This window comes from Thalassophryne amazonica, chromosome 12 (assembly GCF_902500255.1).
Source record: "Thalassophryne amazonica chromosome 12, fThaAma1.1, whole genome shotgun sequence".
Lineage (NCBI taxonomy): Eukaryota > Metazoa > Chordata > Actinopteri > Batrachoidiformes > Batrachoididae > Thalassophryne > Thalassophryne amazonica.
In genome coordinates, this window is record NC_047114.1 from 86773968 (window position 1) to 86792097 (window position 18130).

Sequence of the window (18130 nt, forward strand, 5' to 3'; positions counted from 1 at the left end):
AAACAAGATTCTTCATTTACATTGTCCCAGTCCACCCAGCTGTAGGTAGGTACCAGCTTTGGCTGGGGATGTAACCTGAACTGATTGTCCAGAGGGAGTTGTAGATGAACATTTGTTTCACACTACAGATTCCAGACATAAGCACCAACGCCAGTGGGTGAAACAGCCTATATCCAACTTTTCTTCTGTCACAAAAACTAGAGCAGGTATCTCAGTGGAATAAGGAGTTGGACTGCCAAGATGTAGACCACTGTTCAGTTCCTACTAGTCATGCTGCTTGTCTGTGACCTTGGCCAAAACACATTTTCACATTGTTGCAATCCACCCAGCCTTAAATAGGTACTGGCTGTGGTTGGGGAAGTAACCTACATTGGATTGTCCAGAGAGATTTGTAGTCCAGTGGGTCCCATTGTTTTATTTTTTATTAGTTCACCACCCCCCCCCCCCCCCCCACACACACACACATCTACACATTGTACCTAAGAAAGGCTGAACCCCACCCACCACCCCACCCATCACAAAAAACTGTGATTCTGTGAATTTTTTATTTTGATAACCTCCAAGCAGACAAAACCTCAGGCACCCCCTGGGTTCTTTGGCGCCCTCTCAGATCCCAAGTCCAGAACCAGGTTGTAGCTTCACACTGCAGAATTTGTGAGTAAGCACCTGCAGAAATTGGCTCAGGGACATACTGTATATAGGACTTAATTCCCTTCTTCTATCAACTAAGGATATAGTCTGTTTATTTATCCACTCACGTTTTCACAACATAAACAACCAATGACATAAATGATATATTTATGCTTGAAAGCTAAATGTTTCACTCATTCCAGTATATATATATTTTCTCTTTCCTCAGGGACCCAGAGGTCTACAGGGTGCAACTGGTCCACCGGGAAAAGCAGGCAAGAGGGTAAGACTACTTTCCAATTTAACGTAAGGTTTTTACTTTCCAAATACATTTTTTTATTTTTTTTATTTTGCTAATCTCATGCAGGCGCACACTGTTTCCCATCTGCAGAAACATATTTAACTTTCTAACTTTTTAACGTCACAACAACTGCAATGCAAAGACTCCAGTGCCCAGAGAGAAGAGTGTGTGCCGTTTCAAATGTGGATTTAGTTCACATAAGCAGCTGCACGCAATTATCATCTGTGCATGTTGGGTAAATTCATAATGTGATGTTTATTTAATTAGAAAAATGATAGTATTTGCTGTGTTTACTCCAATAACCGTCTGAGACAATTGTATCTTCATCCTAATGTGATTTGTGTTCTTAAGGGACGGAATGGAGCTGATGGCGCAAGAGGATTGCCAGGAGAACCAGGGAGCAAGGTAAAGTCCCGGAAACCAGTTTATCTTTGCATGCGTTGGGTTATATGTCAACGGTGACTCTTGCTTGAATGAAGTTTTACTTAAACTTACAGCATACACTTATTGGCCACTTCATTACGTAGACCTTACTAGTATTGGGTTGAAACCTCCTGTTTGACTTTGCGACTGGCTTCATTCCCTAACTGTTAATGGCATAGACTCAACACAGTACTGTAACCCCTCCAGATTTTAGTCACTGTTGGCATGCTACCATTGCTCAGTTACCACACCATAACACCACCAACAACAACTTCAATTATTAATACATGGGAGGATTACCCATGCTTTCACGTTGTTTACATCAAAATCTGATCCTTCTATCTGAATGTTGAGCATAAAATCAGGACTCATCAGACTAGACAATGTTTTTCCAATCTTCTGTTGGCAATTTTCAGATCGTTTCAAATGTACACAGAGAGTCACTATTGATCTGCTTCAAGGTACAACATTGTGTAGCAAGAGATGCTCTTCTACAAACCTTGGTCATAACAACTTATTTGCATTAGTGGGGCCCAACTTATTTGAGTTAATGGTGCCTTTTGAACCATCCATCCATCCATTTTCTTCCGCTTTATCCGGAGTCGGGTCGCGGGGGCAGCAGCTCAAGCAAAGCCGCCCAGAACTCCCGATCCACACACACCTCCCCCAGCTCCTCCGGGGGAACCCCATGGTGTTCCCAAGCCAGCTGAGAGACATAGTCCCTCCAGCGTGTCCTGGGTCTTCCCCGGGGCCTCCTCCCAATGGGACGTGCCCGGAACACCTCTCCAGCGAGGCGTCCAGGGGCATCCGGAAAAGATGCCCGAGCCACCTCAACTGACTCCTTTCGACGTGGAGGAGCAGCGGCTCGACTCTGAGCTCCTCCCGAGACAGTTGAAGCTTTTGAACCAGTCTGGTGATTTTTCTCTAACCTGTGCCATCAACAACGATTTTGGACCAGAGAGCCGCCACTAACTGGATGTGTTCCTTTCAAACCATTCCACGTAAAACCTCAAGATTGCAGAAGCTCAGGATTTGTTGAAGTACTCCAACCAGCTTATCTGGCAGGAACAGCCATGCCATTTCTTCCCCATTCTAATCCTTGAATATGAGCAATCCTTTTGACCATTCTGTGTTTCGCAGTTGTGAATCCCGTGCCATCTCGCGGTCCATGACTCACGCGAGAGGTCGGTTTCAGCAGAGTTCTGGTGTCAGGAGCTTAGCATTCACAGTGTAAACAAACAACGTGAAGTATGGACAATAAGACAACATCGGGGCACAGCAGAAGTTCATCACAGGTGCTACACCTCCTCTAGATAACCCTCTCAACATGGGAGAACGTATCAGCATCATAATCGCCTGTGAACTCACTAAATCAACGCCATCCACATCCTTGCTTTGCCATTGTTTACATGCGCTGTGAGATGGAGGAACTCTGCTGCCGCTGCGGTGCATTCTGGGAAGTACAGGGGGCCACCACTGGGATTATGGGAAACGCTGAAGTACTGAATACCTGCATGCTTTAAGCTTTTGCTATGTAATTGGCTGATCAGATTTTTTTTTGATGAGTAGTTTACAGGCATACCTAATGAAGTGGCCAGTGAGTATATATTTACATACACCTTTTTTGAAACATGGTTTTGAGAGGGTGCTTTTCGATGCAAATCTAATATTTTTTCCTGTTTTGTTCCAGGGTGATCGTGGTTTTGATGGCCTACCTGGTCTTCCTGGAGAAAAAGGGCATAGAGTAAGTAAGACTAGAGTAGGTCTTTCTGGGGAATCCTTTGGTGCCTGTGGAAAAATGGTGTGCAAAATGAGCAGTTATTTAAGGAGATATGAACAGGGCCTACTGAATATTTTGGGAGGGCCGTCATTTGCAACTTAAAGTAGCGTGTGGTGCTGGATCTCCTTTCGAGAAAACGTGTTCCAGAACCTTTGCTGATGATTCCAACAACTGGATCAAGCCAATGGGGTGTCCACATGCTATCTGACACATTAATGGTTCCTTTAAGGAGATAAGGATGCATTTTGGTGCTCAGCAATCACCACCCAGAGCAGTTCTGTAAGGTAGTGAATGCAGCGATGTGAACCTGACCAGAAAAGCAGGTTCAGATTAGTCAGAACAGTTGCATAGTTGACTCATGTTTTTTCCAAACTGCATAGTGGCGTTTTGAAATAATTTCAGCTGGCATCATTATGGAAAGCTGTTAGTCAGAACCTCATTCCAAATCTTGATTGATCCCAGACATGGCTAACTTGTCCATACAGCAGGACAACAGTAGATCAGTGTTTCACAGCTCAGAATTCATCCTACTGATTAAACTCCAGTTGTTATTTGGCTTTCAGCTGCCATTAATTGTTTCAGAGTCACCACAGCAGAACCACTACATACAGGGTGGATGCCCTTCCTGACACAACTCCAGTTCTACACGGCAAAACACATACAGCCCCGATCTTCTCAAGTGATCTCTCAGCCAAGTACTAATCAGGACCCTCCTCTGCTTTACGTCTGGGGTCAGACAGGATCAGGTGTACACAGAGCAGAATGGCTGCTCTGATTACACTGCAGTGTTGGTAAATAGGATTTCTGAAGCAACAGAACCTTTTAGACTCTTCAGGCTGGTTACAAGAAGTGGGCCTGACTGCAGAACCACTTGAACTGCCTTTGGCCAGGCCTGGGGAATGAAGAGCATGGAGGTTTTTATGGAATTTTTGCTTCTGCAGAGAACACAAAGTGTATGGGCTGAGATCACAGAGGAGTATTTCCAAACTACCCTATCATTCCTTATCCACTGCATTGAATAATTACAGGGCCACCAGAGGTAGGCCAGCCCTTATAGAGTACTATGAATAGAGGAAAACATATAGGTCCATGCCAAGGGTGGTGACTGTGCTAAGATTAAAGACACTTTTGTTGCACTTTTTAGTTGCTCTGTTTTGTTTTGTTTGTTCTTATTTTTGGTCTATCATTCATAGCATAATTTCCCTGTTGCATGCATGAATAATAAAGCTTTTCTTTATTTGACGTCTAGCTTGTGCACCCCGTTGTGACCGCGACACTCCTACTTTATGTTGATATTCTATTCTGTCTGCTTATTTCTTTCTATTCTTTTTCTTTCCCTCCCCTCAGGGTGACCCAGGATCTACAGGTCCTCCAGGACCTCCAGGAGATGATGGCCCAAGAGTGAGTATTATGTCAGTCACAAACCTCTCAAACTCTCAAACACAGTATTGAACAACGCAATGATTTTGTCCATATCCACAGGGTGAAGATGGTCAGGTTGGACAGAGAGGTGTGGCTGGGGACAGTGTAAGTATGTTTAAAACCTTATGGTAACATATGGTTAAGCTGGATCTTAAATAGTAATGGCGTATACGTTCATTGGCGTTTACTTTGACTAACAGAAAGAGCCTCACTCTTTTGATTCTTGCACCTCTTGCAATGACATTCCTGTCTGCAAGGTCCTTTAAGTTGCTAATTTCAACCTTTCCAAACCAGAATGACCATGAATAACAGACCAGGAGCAGGAAATGTGTTATCCATCTGGAACTGCCATATACTGCCTAGTTACACTTTAATGGAACTTTGAGTTGCGTGAGAAAAGGCTTTCTCCCTGCTGTGTCAGAAATGGCATTGCCCATTTAAGAAAATAGTTTCATACCATTTCATCACATACTGTTGGAAAGATAAATAAGAGCAATGAATGGGTTTAAGTGCATGACTCAAGATGGAGAGATAACAAGCAACTTCCATGGTCTTAGAATTTGAGGTGCAATTATCACATGTGACCACATGGGGTCAGTATCTTGCACATCAAGAAAACCAGATGAGACTTTTCAGTGCGCCTAATTTTTTTTTCTTCATGTTTCTGGTTTTTAATACTATTCCCATCTTCAGACAGCTAATGAGGTTTTTTTTTGTTTGTTTGTTTGTTTGTTTGTTGTTGTTTTTTTGTCAAATTTCTCTAAATAGTATTTTTGTCTATATACAGGGACCGAGAGGTTTGCTCGGCCCCAGAGGGTCTCCAGGTCCTGCAGGCCAGCGTGTATGTTCCTCTCTTGCATTACTCATATAATGTGCTTAAGCTATATAAAGTGTGGGGAACTGTGGTCGCAAGGTTCACTGTGTATTTCTGATCCCTGTAGGGTCTTCCTGGACTCGATGGCCAAGCTGGTCCCAAAGGAAACATGGTGAGTTTTTTTTTTTTTTCTTTCCATACAGGCATGAAACCAGATAATCGAAAAGTGAGTTTTGTACACACATTTTAAAGGATAACACAATCAAACTGTCATTTGGCCTGCATGAGGATGATTGGTGGTCAGAGGCATTTAATCTCAGTGTAACCTGACACGAATGGAAGTCATAGGTCATTTATTTATCCATTAGAAATGGCATTTACATGAATTCAAAAGTCTGCTGAATAAATATCCCATTATGAACTGCAATATTTTAGAAGCTGAATGAGGAATCAGAGTACCTGCAATTGAGCTTGTCCTCGATCAAGACTAAGATCTACGTTTTTCAATGACTTCCTGGCCATCAGAAGAGTATCTACCGTATTTTCTGGAGAATAAGTCACAGCACTTTTTCATGATTAGAATTTATTCTTTTGTTGTTAGTTTATTTTGTTTTGTGCTTTGATTTCTGGGAAAGTTCTGTATAATATAATAATAATTAAAAGTAGTAATAGTAATAGTTTTAATAATTAAAACTATTATTAATAATAATGAATGTGTGAGGTTTATCTGGTATATAAGTCCCACCAAAGTATAAGTCGCAGGACCTCCCAAGCTAGCAAAAAATTAAATAAATAATATGACGTATACTTCAGACACGTATACTTTGACACATGAATGTGTCAAACTGGTAGATACATTTTCTTATCATACAGTGACATTCATACAATATGTCTGGATCTTTGGCCTTTGAGGATGAGAGATGCCTGGGAAGAACTGGTGGAGTCATGAGGTCACTGGACCGAAGATTTTGATGATGTTGATACCTTTGTTGGAAAACCAAGCCCGAAGTCTTTAGAGTCCTCACACTTCTTGTCTTACTGTATTATTGTGAGTCTTGGAAGCTAACCAATAATGTACTGTAAGGCAACAACTGAACGTCTTTGATATGAATGAATGAATTTGTCTAACTTTGCATAAACAGAACAACAATAACTGTCTGTGACTTCACAAAGGCTTCTTTTCAGTTTACAGGGCTGTAAGTCTGCAACATATGGGTGGGTTTTTAATCAAAGGGATCTTTGCTACATAGGAAGACAAACGTGTTCTCTGACCTCATTGGGATCATCAGGGTAGGCGTGATGAATTGGACAGTTTTGTATTTTTTTCAGTCAAGGTCCTTCTAACAGATGAACTGTTTCTGAATCGAGTGTTTATTTGGTTTGTTGTAACAGCTGGAGAGGATTGCTTCCCTGTGGTCTTGCTTGTGTTTGTATGTATTTGGTTTTTGACACAGTAAATCTCAGCAGGGATGGAAAACAACCCACTATTCTCATTTGTGTTATTAGCCATAATCCTGGGTCAGATGGCTCAGTAGCCCCACAGTACATGTGGACAAACCAGTGTCTCAGAGCCAAATGGGGATTTTTTTTTTTTTTTTTTTTTTTTTTGCCTGTTCATCAGATTTGAACAGTGGCTTTAATGGGAACTAAACATGACTTTGGGCAGTGCCAGGAAATACACATCTCCAGTCTATGAGCCAGTATCTCTGAACTGTCTTTTCGTTTCACATTTTTTAAATGAATCAAAGTGCGAAAAACCCCAAGCAAGATCACCTTCTATTGAGTCAATCAAAATTCTTTACACAGGTTAATTCTGATCTACATTTCTGTAATAATCATGTAACGATCATGGATATGAACTCGAATTCAACAAAAATCTTGTTTCTTATTGTTTATTCAAATAAATGTGAGGTGTTCCCAAGCCAGTTGGGAAATATGATCCCTCCAGCATGTCCTGGGTCTTCCGCAGGGCCTCCTCCCAGTTGGACGTGTCTTGAAGACCACCCTTAGTGCATCTTTGCAGATGCCCAGACCACCTCAACTGCCTCCAATCGGTGCAGAGAAGCAGCAGCTCTACTCTGAATCCCTCCCAGATAGTCAAGTTTATCACTCTGTCCCTGAGTGGAAGCCCAGCTGCTCAATCGAGGAATGTCATTTCTGCAGCATGTATGTGCACCCTTGTTCTTACAGTCATTACTCAAAACATATGACCATAGATGAGCACAGGAGTGCAGCTCAGCTGGTAAATCGAGAGGGCCGCTTTCTGTTTCACCTCTTTCTTCACCATGATGGTCCGGAAGAGCATCCACAGGACAATCTCTCTGATGATCTTACGCTCCATCTTACCCCCATTTGTTAACAAGACCCTGAGATACATGAACTCCTCCACTTGGGGCAACAACTCTCCCCTGAACCAGAGGTGACTCTTTCCAACAGAGGACCACAGATTTGTAGGTGCAGATCCTCATTCCTCTCACTTCCCAGTCAGTTCACAATTCAGTGTTCTATACTTCTGTGTGGCCTTGGTATTCGATCACTTCTGTCAAAAAGTGATCCACTTTATCGCTGACCAACATACAGCCCCTCCATCATGTTTCATCAGATCCCCCAAAGTTAAATGAAACCTGATACAACTCCATATTTGTGTTTTATAGTAGCCTAGTTGTATCTTTGACCTCTTCATCGGAATAGCCATTCAAAATGATTTTGACCTTTCAAGGTCACCCAAGGTCACAGGTTATGTGAACAAGAAAAAGGCTGTATAGAAGTTTGTATTGGTGTTAATAGTAAATCTATATGGCAGCACGGTGGCTTAGTGGTTAGCATTGTTGCCTCACAGCAAGAAGGTCATGTGATCGATTCCCACCTGTGGCCTTTCTGTGTGGAGTTTGCATGTTCTCCCCATGTTTGCGTGGGCTCCCTTCAGGTGCTCCGGCTTCCTCCCACATCCAAAGACATGCAGGTTAGGTGGACTGGAAATTTTTAGTTGCTCGTAGGTGTACGTGTAAATGTTTGTCTACATGTGGGCCTGCGACAGACTGGTGTCCTGCCCAGGGTGTACCCCACCACCAGGTTAGTGGTTGGGTAAATCCATTTATTGTCAACCAACAGAAACAACCCAAATGGCCCTGATCAAAAGTTTACATCCCCCTGTTCCTAATACCACATATTACCCTCTTTAACATCAATGACAGCTTGGAGTCTTTTGTGGTAGTTTGTGGACGAGGCTCTCTGATGGTGAAGCTGCCACTGAATATGTTTCAGACTTTATTTACATCAATTACGAAGAAATACAAACGGTATGACAGTCTATGGTAAATCTGCAAGGACTAAACAGTTTTCAAAAACTGAGTGACTGTGCAAGAAGAAGAGTGAGGAAAGACACCAAGACAACCCAGAAGAAGTCATAGGGTTATGTTGCTGTGATTGACACAGTTGTGCACAGTATATGTTTTGCATTTTGTATCACCAGTCATACAGCTTCATGATGAAGTGGTATAGAGGAGGATTTTCTTAAAAAGAAGACCTGAAAGTTCAGCTACAATTTGCCAGAAGGTACATCTGAGATGTGAGCCTAGATTTGATCTGTTCTGGTGAAAGAATATCCTTCTCCGCTCTACTCCACTAAGAACTGGATGAGGCACGAGAACTGCTGTGGCATAACCACCTGTATGGACTTCTCATCAAATTAATATTTTGTTACTTTTGTTATTATGTCATGTTGTTTTGAATTCCTGTTTTCTGTTTCTTCATTTTTGTAAAGCTTTGTAAAAACCTTGTTAGACTGGCTTAAGCAGTGGGTCACTCCCCTTTGAGCCTGGTCTGCTTGAGGTCTCTTCCTCAAATCATCTGTGGGAGCTTTTCCTCACTTCTGTCACCTGTGCACTTGCTCTAAGGCTTGGTGAGGTTAGACCTTACTTGTGGGAAGCATTTTGAGGCAGCTTTGTTGTGATTTGGCGCTATATAAATTAAATAAACAAATTGAATTGAATTTAAAAACCTTGATTTTTCATCAATTTTTCTTACGTTTAAATAACCTTATTCTTGACTGACCTCCAATCATTCCTCAAAGTTACGCCCAAATCAGATTGAAATTTCAAAGTTATTTTGCTCATATACACAACTGGAAACACTCCTGCATGTTCTATTAATGTGTGCTGGTGAAATTAATACTGTGAAGTGTCAGTGTGGTTTAAAGCACCATATCCTGTTCTCTTTTGTTATTTACAGGGTCCACAAGGAGAACCAGGCCCCCCTGGTCAACAGGGTATCCCGGGCCAAAATGTAGGTCACTCTCTCTCTCTCATTTTTTTATTTCCATCCTCTTTTCAAATCCTTCTGTCTTCACCTCAGCTTGTTCTTTTTCAGCTCCTTTCTCATTGTCGCATCATTGTCCAGCGCTGTGTGAATACTCCTGTTTTGTTAACCGGCCGATCTCCAGCCGTATTTGTCTATTCCACTGTGTGTTCCCTCCCTTTCATTCAGACTGTACAAATGCTCTCTAACAATGACTTTCTGATTCCACATAAAACTTCCTTTCTCCTCCTGATGAAATCGCACGTTGTTAAACCACTTTAACTGTAGACGCTGTGGTATGATTTTGAATCAGCTTTAATATAAAGCATTGCACCCAGAGCCAGAGGTACATTACCGTTGCCAGGTGAGACCTTCAGACTTGTTGACACGCACAGCATGGGCAGAATGGCATCATTCGCCTGGAAAGTATTAGTCGAAAATCCTATTTTGACGGCGTGCAGGTTGAATACATTTCTCACTTTATGTATAGCTGGCTTGAAGCAGATTGGTGGCTTCCAGGGAAGCTTTTGCCCTTTCAAAAAAATAACACAGCTCACTTATTTTAACTGTTAATAAGGGCATTTTTTAAAATCATGAATGTGGAAAAAGATGGTGAAAACCTGACGAAATAAGCAAACAGAGATTAACCAGAGCACACCATGAAAATTAGATATTTCCAGTGTTTTTCTCCAAATGTACCGCTTCGTTTTTAAAGTTATGTAAGGCTCGTTAGTACAAACTGTTTTTTTTTTATGTATTCTCTCATCTCTTTTAGGGTCTTGTCGGTCCTCAAGGTCCAATCGGGCCTCCCGGTGAAAAAGTAAGTGCAAGACAAGATCCAGTCACCCGTTCAGTGCGCCCACCGCATTTTTCTTACCATGATAAGTGAACACTTCATTCAAAACCTCATAAGTGATCTTGCAGATACACCATTGTGTCAGATGTAGGCCTTCACTGGTATGTCTGAACAGGAAAACATACTCGGTTTGTGTTATTTTAGCTTTTCTCTCACAGCTTTATTTCATGTACACGTCAGCAGTTGATTTAAAGTGTTGCATACAGGATACTGTGAGGTTCAGTTAAATCAATTATTAAGAAGTGGAGAGATTGAAGCACCATATGGTAACTCTGTCTCAAGCAGGATATCATCTAAATCTAATTGACCATGCAGGATGGACATTAGTGAGGGAAGCCACCAAGGCGTCCATCATTTGTGTTATGTATCAATGTGTTTCCCGATGCCACTCAGCCATGAAGCTGTGATTGGCAAAGCAACAACCAAAAGCTTCTGTACGCACAGTCTCACCTAATGAAGCTTGTAATTCCTTCAAAGATGTTATGGGTGCTTTGGTGGCTTCCCTCGAGGGTGCTAGTTTGATACTAGCCATCAGATTAGGGTGTAATTACCTGCAGATGAAAGCTACAATTTCATATTGATAATTTGCTTTGAACTCTTTGACAAATGGCTTATAGATGGAACTACAACATTATGGTGATTTATCCATCTAACTCTATCCATGTATCTATCTGTAGGGACCTCAAGGTAAACAAGGTCTGCATGGTCTTCCTGGTGCTGATGGTCCTCCTGTAAGTAACACCTCTGGCTGTTTTATTGTTATTCACTCTTATTCACTTCAAACACCCAATGGTGAGACTATCTCGGGTTAACAAACTGAATTACTGTGGTTCTTTTGCAGGGTCATCCTGGCAAAGAGGGTCCTCCAGGCGAGAAAGGAGCAGTTGTAAGTCTGACATTGTTTTCTTCTGTTTAAATGATATCATGGTAAGATCTGCGGCTTGGGCCGCCATTTTCTCAGTTGTGTTTATCTGCCCACTGTGACATAGACATAGAAATATCTCTGTTTTCTGTTACCTCTTTGAATCCTGGCTTTGTCCCTCACACTCAGGCAGGTGTTAATCCTTTAAAAAATGCTGATTTTATTAGCCATTAATCTGCTTTGGGACAGTGATAGGCAAAAAGAGGAACATGCACTAGCCTGCTAGCTGAAAGCTTGCTAGCTTTGTCTTCTTTCAAAAATCAAAACATACCCTCGACAGGAGGAATTTTTCTACTCAGGAGTAATGGGCTTCTTAAATTTCTTTTTCCTTGTGTTACAAGGTGAAGTCCAGATTGAAAAGATGTTCCTACTAGCTTGGCTGGGAGGGGGATTCCCCTTTGGCTGACCTGGTAGAGGGTTGGCCTCATGAGCGAAAAGTCTGGTATTGGAACAGCACCTGAGCCACAAAGCTATATGTCAGCTCGATTGTCGGCAGTTGACCAAAGAGTCACAAGCAAAGGTTCTTAGTCCTTAAATGCACATGTGATGTCAGGATAAGGTAAAAACCGGTGGGGAGACATGTAACAAGGTGAAATCCAGATTGAAACACGTTCCTACTAGACTGGGTAGTAGGGTACTCCCCTTTGGCTGACCTGGATGTGCGTTGGTCCCCAGAGTAAGAAGTCTGGTGTTTGAAGCCTCAAATATATGTCTCTTGGTTACCAGAGGTGGGACGAAGTCACCATCAAGTCACTCTCAAGTCATGAATCAGCAAGTCCCAAGTCAAGTCTCAAGTCATAATGATCACAAAATTGTTTGCAAGATAACTTGAGACTTGACTTGGGACTTGCAGATTCATGACTTGAGAGTGACTTGATGGTGACTTCGTCCCACCTCTGTTGGTTACATTGGCAGTGATTTTGTTTAAGCCTGAATGTAAAAGTCTCTTTCCACCATGCACACGAGTTAGTGGAAATTTAATGTACTGTAATATCATGTGTGGACATGAGCGTGCAATTACAGGTCAGTTTTTTAGTCAGGGTTGGACTAATTCATTGTGAGCTGGACAGGTTTAGTTTCACATGGGAATATGGGATAATGTAATTATGACAGAGTTTCTCAGTGATTTTATCAAGACTGAATGTGCCTTTTTAGGCATATTTATGCACTGCACACTCCCATGCTTTGAAAGATTCTGGAGCTTTTTATCTTCTGTAAAGTGTCCAGTATAAACAGAAATGTCAGTAATATCCTGTGAGAAAGGAGATTTAAGCTGTTTATCTCCCGTATGGAGGCACTTAAAAGAGGCATTTTGAAGACAATCAACCTGCCTACAGCAGACATTTAATATTTACACTTGAGTGTTATTTGAAATAATTTCGATACCAGTCTGTTTACACACATATTATTGCTACAAAATCATGTGATCATGTTCATGTCAGCACCTCAACTCTGCATTTGTTTGTGCATTTTCAGATCACGGACGGCAAGCATTTCGAAGCGTGCACTGTTTTAGCATTGTCTTCTTTATCATTTGCAGTTGTTTAGTTAATTATTAAGATCCTATATACAATTTGTACAAGTTCAATCAATCATAAACAATATTTACGTTTTTACAGAGTCTACAGGAGTGCGTGCATCTGCATGTACATGAGCTTTTGACAAGAGAAGAAGTTAGCTTTGAGTTAGCGGAAGTTAGCCTGCACGCTGACATATGTGAAATGTCTTGTAAATGACTCCAGAGATGTTTTCAGGTTAAGCTCTGGTCAGACCAGATAATAAAGCCATGAATAATGAGCCACCTATGGATTTGTCCAAAATTTCATTAATTATTCAAATATGAGCCACATTTATGATGTTCTTCTGAAGGAACTGCAGGAAACCGATGTTAAAAATGGGTTTTCTCAGAGTGGAACCTGCTCTGTTGCACATCGCCTGTCCTGTCCTTGTAGCCGACAGGCATTCGGATAATGGGTCTCTAACAGCCTCGTACTCACCACTAACATGCCTCTGACATCCTTGTTTGTCCTCGTAGTACCTCGTACACAAATCGCCCCACGTTATTTTTGCTAAATTTTGAACTTCACAAAATTAGCTCCACACTCAGAGATGAGCCTAGTTAGCTGAATAATCTGCCTCTAAGAGCCACTATTCCCCCACATTTCTTGAATAACTCAACTCGCACAAAAAAAAAAGTCATGCTACATGGCTCATTGTTCATTTTTTGGTCTGACCAGGGCTTTACAAAAAAGCATTGTCAGTTTTAGAAGTTCTTATTTCTTGCTAGCGTTTGCATTATATTTGACAATAAAGGTTATTATTATTATTAAGTTATTATATTTACACACAAACGAAACAGAGTTTGCAGCTAGCATCTGTGAAATGTCCTGTAAATAAGTACAGAGGTGTTAGACAATATAGTAAAGTGAGTGTAGAGACACATTCCTTCTGTCATAGAGCTGAGAGCATAGAATTAAACTACAGGGGAAAAGTCTGGTGATATTCTATTTTTCTTTTTTTAAAGAATGAGGGTGGTGCACTAGGCCTGTTTAATGAGTAGCCACTCCCATTTCTGCCATTTATTCCGAGGTTTCTTATCCCGTGCGAATCGGGATAAGATGTGTTGTGGTAAAATTACACTACTCCACCTCCTGATATAAAACTAATCCCATCCGAATATTTATTTAGTGACCCAGTGTCTGTGTTATTGTTCGTCACGCTGACTTTCAGTTATGTTAATTTAATATTATTGTTCCCATGTCGTGGTTTTTGTGCTGTGGTTGTTGTAATTGGGAGTTAGTGTGTTGAAAGTATTAGTGGTATTCATGTCCATCTGTAATGTCTGAATAATATTAACACTTTAGAGGGTTTTTTAATGGAACTCATGTTAGAAGTGTACTTTTATTTCAGTTTAATAATATAGTTGTTTTCATTGCATTCTCTTAAAAATTGATACATCTTTGTCCATTTCAAATAATCTTTCTTTCCCTTCATCAAAGGTACGCAGTTCAGTTCAGAGTTAGCGCTTGTGGATTCTTTTCATTTATTGCTCATTCAGACTTTCTGCTCAGAAAATTTTACTGACGTAATTATCTTTTTTAATAGCATACTTCCACAAAGAAGCTCTGTACAATAGCAAATAGACAGTTTTGACTAGTTTCATCTCATTCATCCTCACAGCCAAAAACACTGACTAAGCAGGGAGCTACACAATAGAAGCATTGACAGAGAAGACGCCAGTCTTTTTGTTGACTTAAGAGATTGTCTTGGCAAATAAGGCCAGTTGCAAAGAAAACACCACTAATGAGTACGACCGTAATGGCGATAAATCTGGGTTTGGGGTGTTGTTTAGCTTCAATTGTCCTCTACTTAAGTTTCACAAATCAACACCAAATAACAATAAATAAAGTTGTTGTTTGCCTTTCGGCTGTTCCTGGGTGTTCAAGGTCACCACAGCAGATCAAGTAGAAGATCTGCATTGGAATTTGGCGCACATTTTACACTGGATGCCCTTCCTGAAACACACACAACCCCTGGTTTTTCCAAACAATCACTCCCAGTCAAGTACCAATCAGGACCTACTCTGCTTTACTTCTGAGATATGGCGGGATCAGGTGTACAGGTGTTGTCTAGGAACTATATGGAGACGGAATTATTTGTTCAATTGATTGCTGACTCTCTTGTTTTCAAGTCATAGCCAAGTCACTTTGTGATCACCTACTATGTGACTTAGCATCAAACAAGAGGAATACATTTGCTGACCTGCATCACCTAAACCAGCCTTGGACTAGTGAAATGTTGAAACAAGGTATAATCTACAGATGAAAATTTTGATCATGATCAATGAAGTCCTTGTGGAGTTCAAGCATACAATAGGTTTCAGAGACTCTGACGCCTCATGGCCAAATGCAGCATCGAAACACGCCTAACATCAAACATGTCCTGGGTCTTTGTGACGTGAACTTGTGTACCAACTTTCACCTTGATACTCAAAGTCTTTGCCAAGGTATTTCATGCACAGTGTTTCTGAGCCTCTACCAGAGGCTCTACCAGAACTCAAGTCATGAATCAGGAAGTCCCAAGTCAAGTCTCAAGTCATAATGATGACCAATTGTTTACAAGTTGACTTGAGACTTGACTTGGGACTTGCTGATTCATGACTTAACAGTGACTTCATCCTACCTCTGGCCTCGACCCCTTTGTGGTCACAATTACAATAGAAATGTGCTCAACATCAAGTTATACTTTGATGCACAAAACATTTTGTCAAGATAGAATATAGACAAGGTTTCTGGGACTTGGCCCCCTAGTGGCAACAGTCAGATTTGAAATGTGCCCAACCTCACTCTTATCTAAGGTCATAGTGAGATGACCTTGTGGACCACTTTTGACCTTGATACATGAAGTCTTTGTCAAGATATTGCGTATAGAAGGTTTCTGCGACTCCAATCACGGTGGCAAAATAAGAACTGAAAGATGCCGACAGAAATGCTTCACTAATCCCAAAATTGTTTTTTATCTTTTAGGGTCTTACTGGTCCTATGGGCGCCATTGGTTACCCCGGACCTCGTGGTGTAAAAGTAAGCCCCGTCCAAACTGTTTGCATATAATAAATTCCAAATTTCTGTCTCTCTGCATTTCATCATTACTCTGTCTTTCTTTCTGCCCAGGGTGCTGAAGGCATCAGAGGTCTTAAAGGTGGCAAAGGAGAAAAGGTAAAATACTCTCGAGTCTCCTCCTCTGACTCCATATCACTGGCATACGTCATTCTTCTAAAAATGGACACATCAGAGGTGTAATTTCTCCTCAAATGAGGTTTTCTTTGAAACCAGCAAGTGGAAAATCTCTTAAAAACCCATCAGCTTGGCAATTAAATCCTCATGCCACTGAGCTGTAATGGAGTGTGGAACATTAAACCCGACGAGGCTCTTTGTCGGCCAGTTTCAGCGAGATTGATCGGTTTTCTTTGGTGGTTGTGGTTGTTGATGTTTTGATGCCACTCACGTCAAGAAATTGAGGCACTTCGGAGATTTTCTAAAAATACTGATTATGCTTTTAAAATTACTTCGCTATAACAGCTCTCATTCAGAATTACGTCAACCAAAACTTCAACTTAGCCTAACATTACAACGTACGTGGCAATATATATTTTATTTTTAATTGTATTGGTTTCAGATAGATAGATGGATAGATAAATGGATAGAGCTAGTAGAAGTAGTACTATTGGTAGTAATAGTGTTGGTGGTGGTAGTAGTGTTACTAGTGGGAGTGGGTGTAGTATTAATTGTAGTAGTAGAAGAAGTCATGGAGTGGTAGTAAGAGTAATAATTGGGTAGTGGTGGTAGCTATACTCATAGTTGTACTGGTAGTCCTAATAGTAGTAGTAATGATAGTACTTGTAGTAGAAATATTGGTGTAGTAATAGCAGTTGTGGTATTTAAAGTAGTACTTATAGTTATGGAACTAATGCTAGTACTGGTATTAGTGGTGATACTAATAGCTGTACTCATAGTGGTGGTAATAATAGTAGTGGTAGTACCAACAGTAGTACAAGTAGTGCTGGTAGCAGTAGTCAGAGTAGTAGCACTAGTAGTGGTGGTAGTGCTGGTGGTTTTAGTAGTATTATTGTGTTATTGATGGTGGTACTAATGGTAAGGGTTGTAATAGTAGTACTACTAGTAGTGGAAGTAATGGTAGTGCAGCTGATGGTGATACTGGAAGTAATAGGAGTCATGGTAGTAGAAGTAGTAGTGCTGCTAATAGTGGTGGTGATAATATTAGTACTAATAGTAGCAGTGATAGTAGTTGTTGTATAAATAGTGGTGCAGTAAAAGTAGTGGTGGTATTTGTAGTAGTACCAGTAGACATGGAACTAATGGTAGTAGTAGTAGTGGTAGTAGTAGTAGTAGTAGTAGCAGTAGTGGTGATAGCATTAATTGTACTATTAGTGATGGTAGTAATAGTCATGGTCGTATTAATAGCAGTGCTAGTAGTTGTGATGGCTGTGGTCGGAGTAATAGTAGCAGTAGTAGATGTGGTAGTGCTGGTGGTTTTTAGTGGTAGAAGTCGTAGTATTAGTGGTGGTGGTACTAGTGATAGAGGTTGTAATGATAGTACTCAAAGTAGTACCGGTGATAATGGTGGTAGTAGTAGGCGTCATGGTAGGAGACAAAGTAGTGTTGATAGTAATAATAGTACCAGTAGTAGTAGTGACAGTATTTGTAGTAGGATTAGTGGTGTAGTAATAGTAGTGGTGGTATTTGTAGATGTACTAGTAGACTAATGGTAGTAGTAGTAGTAGGAACTAATGGTAGGAGGAGGAGGAGTGGTAGTGATTGTAGTAGTTGTACTAGTAGTGATGGTAGTGATAGTAGTGGTAGTACTAATAGTAAGTTGTGTGTCTAATGATCAGAATAATAGTAGCACTAGTAGTGATAGTGGTGGTAGTACTAATATTACTACTAGTAGTGGTGTGTGTAATGGTCAGAGTAATAGGAGCACTAGTACTGGTGGCAGTGCTGGTGGTTTTAGTAGTACAGATGGTAAAATGGTAAATGGACTGCATTTATATAGCGCTTTTCCATCTGAATCAGACGCTTGCCCAAGGGCCCTTAGTGATTTTCCAGTCAGGTGGGTATTTGAACTCATGATCTTCTGGACTCTTCTGGACTAGGTAGCACTATTTG

The 18130-nt window shown here is 41.0% G+C and overlaps 1 protein-coding gene across 1 annotated transcript in view; it reads left to right on the forward strand.

Moving 5' to 3' along the window:
• The window catches only part of LOC117521658 (collagen alpha-1(XI) chain-like), a 221153-nt gene that overhangs the window by 106470 nt on the left and 96553 nt on the right, over window positions 1-18130 (forward strand). The window contains 13 exon segments of the mRNA XM_034182979.1: window positions 860-913; window positions 1283-1336; window positions 3045-3098; window positions 4482-4535; window positions 4617-4661; window positions 5344-5397; window positions 5498-5542; window positions 9601-9654; window positions 10442-10486; window positions 11200-11253; window positions 11364-11408; window positions 15971-16024; window positions 16115-16159. Coding sequence (XP_034038870.1) covers window positions 860-913; window positions 1283-1336; window positions 3045-3098; window positions 4482-4535; window positions 4617-4661; window positions 5344-5397; window positions 5498-5542; window positions 9601-9654; window positions 10442-10486; window positions 11200-11253; window positions 11364-11408; window positions 15971-16024; window positions 16115-16159 — 657 coding nt within the window.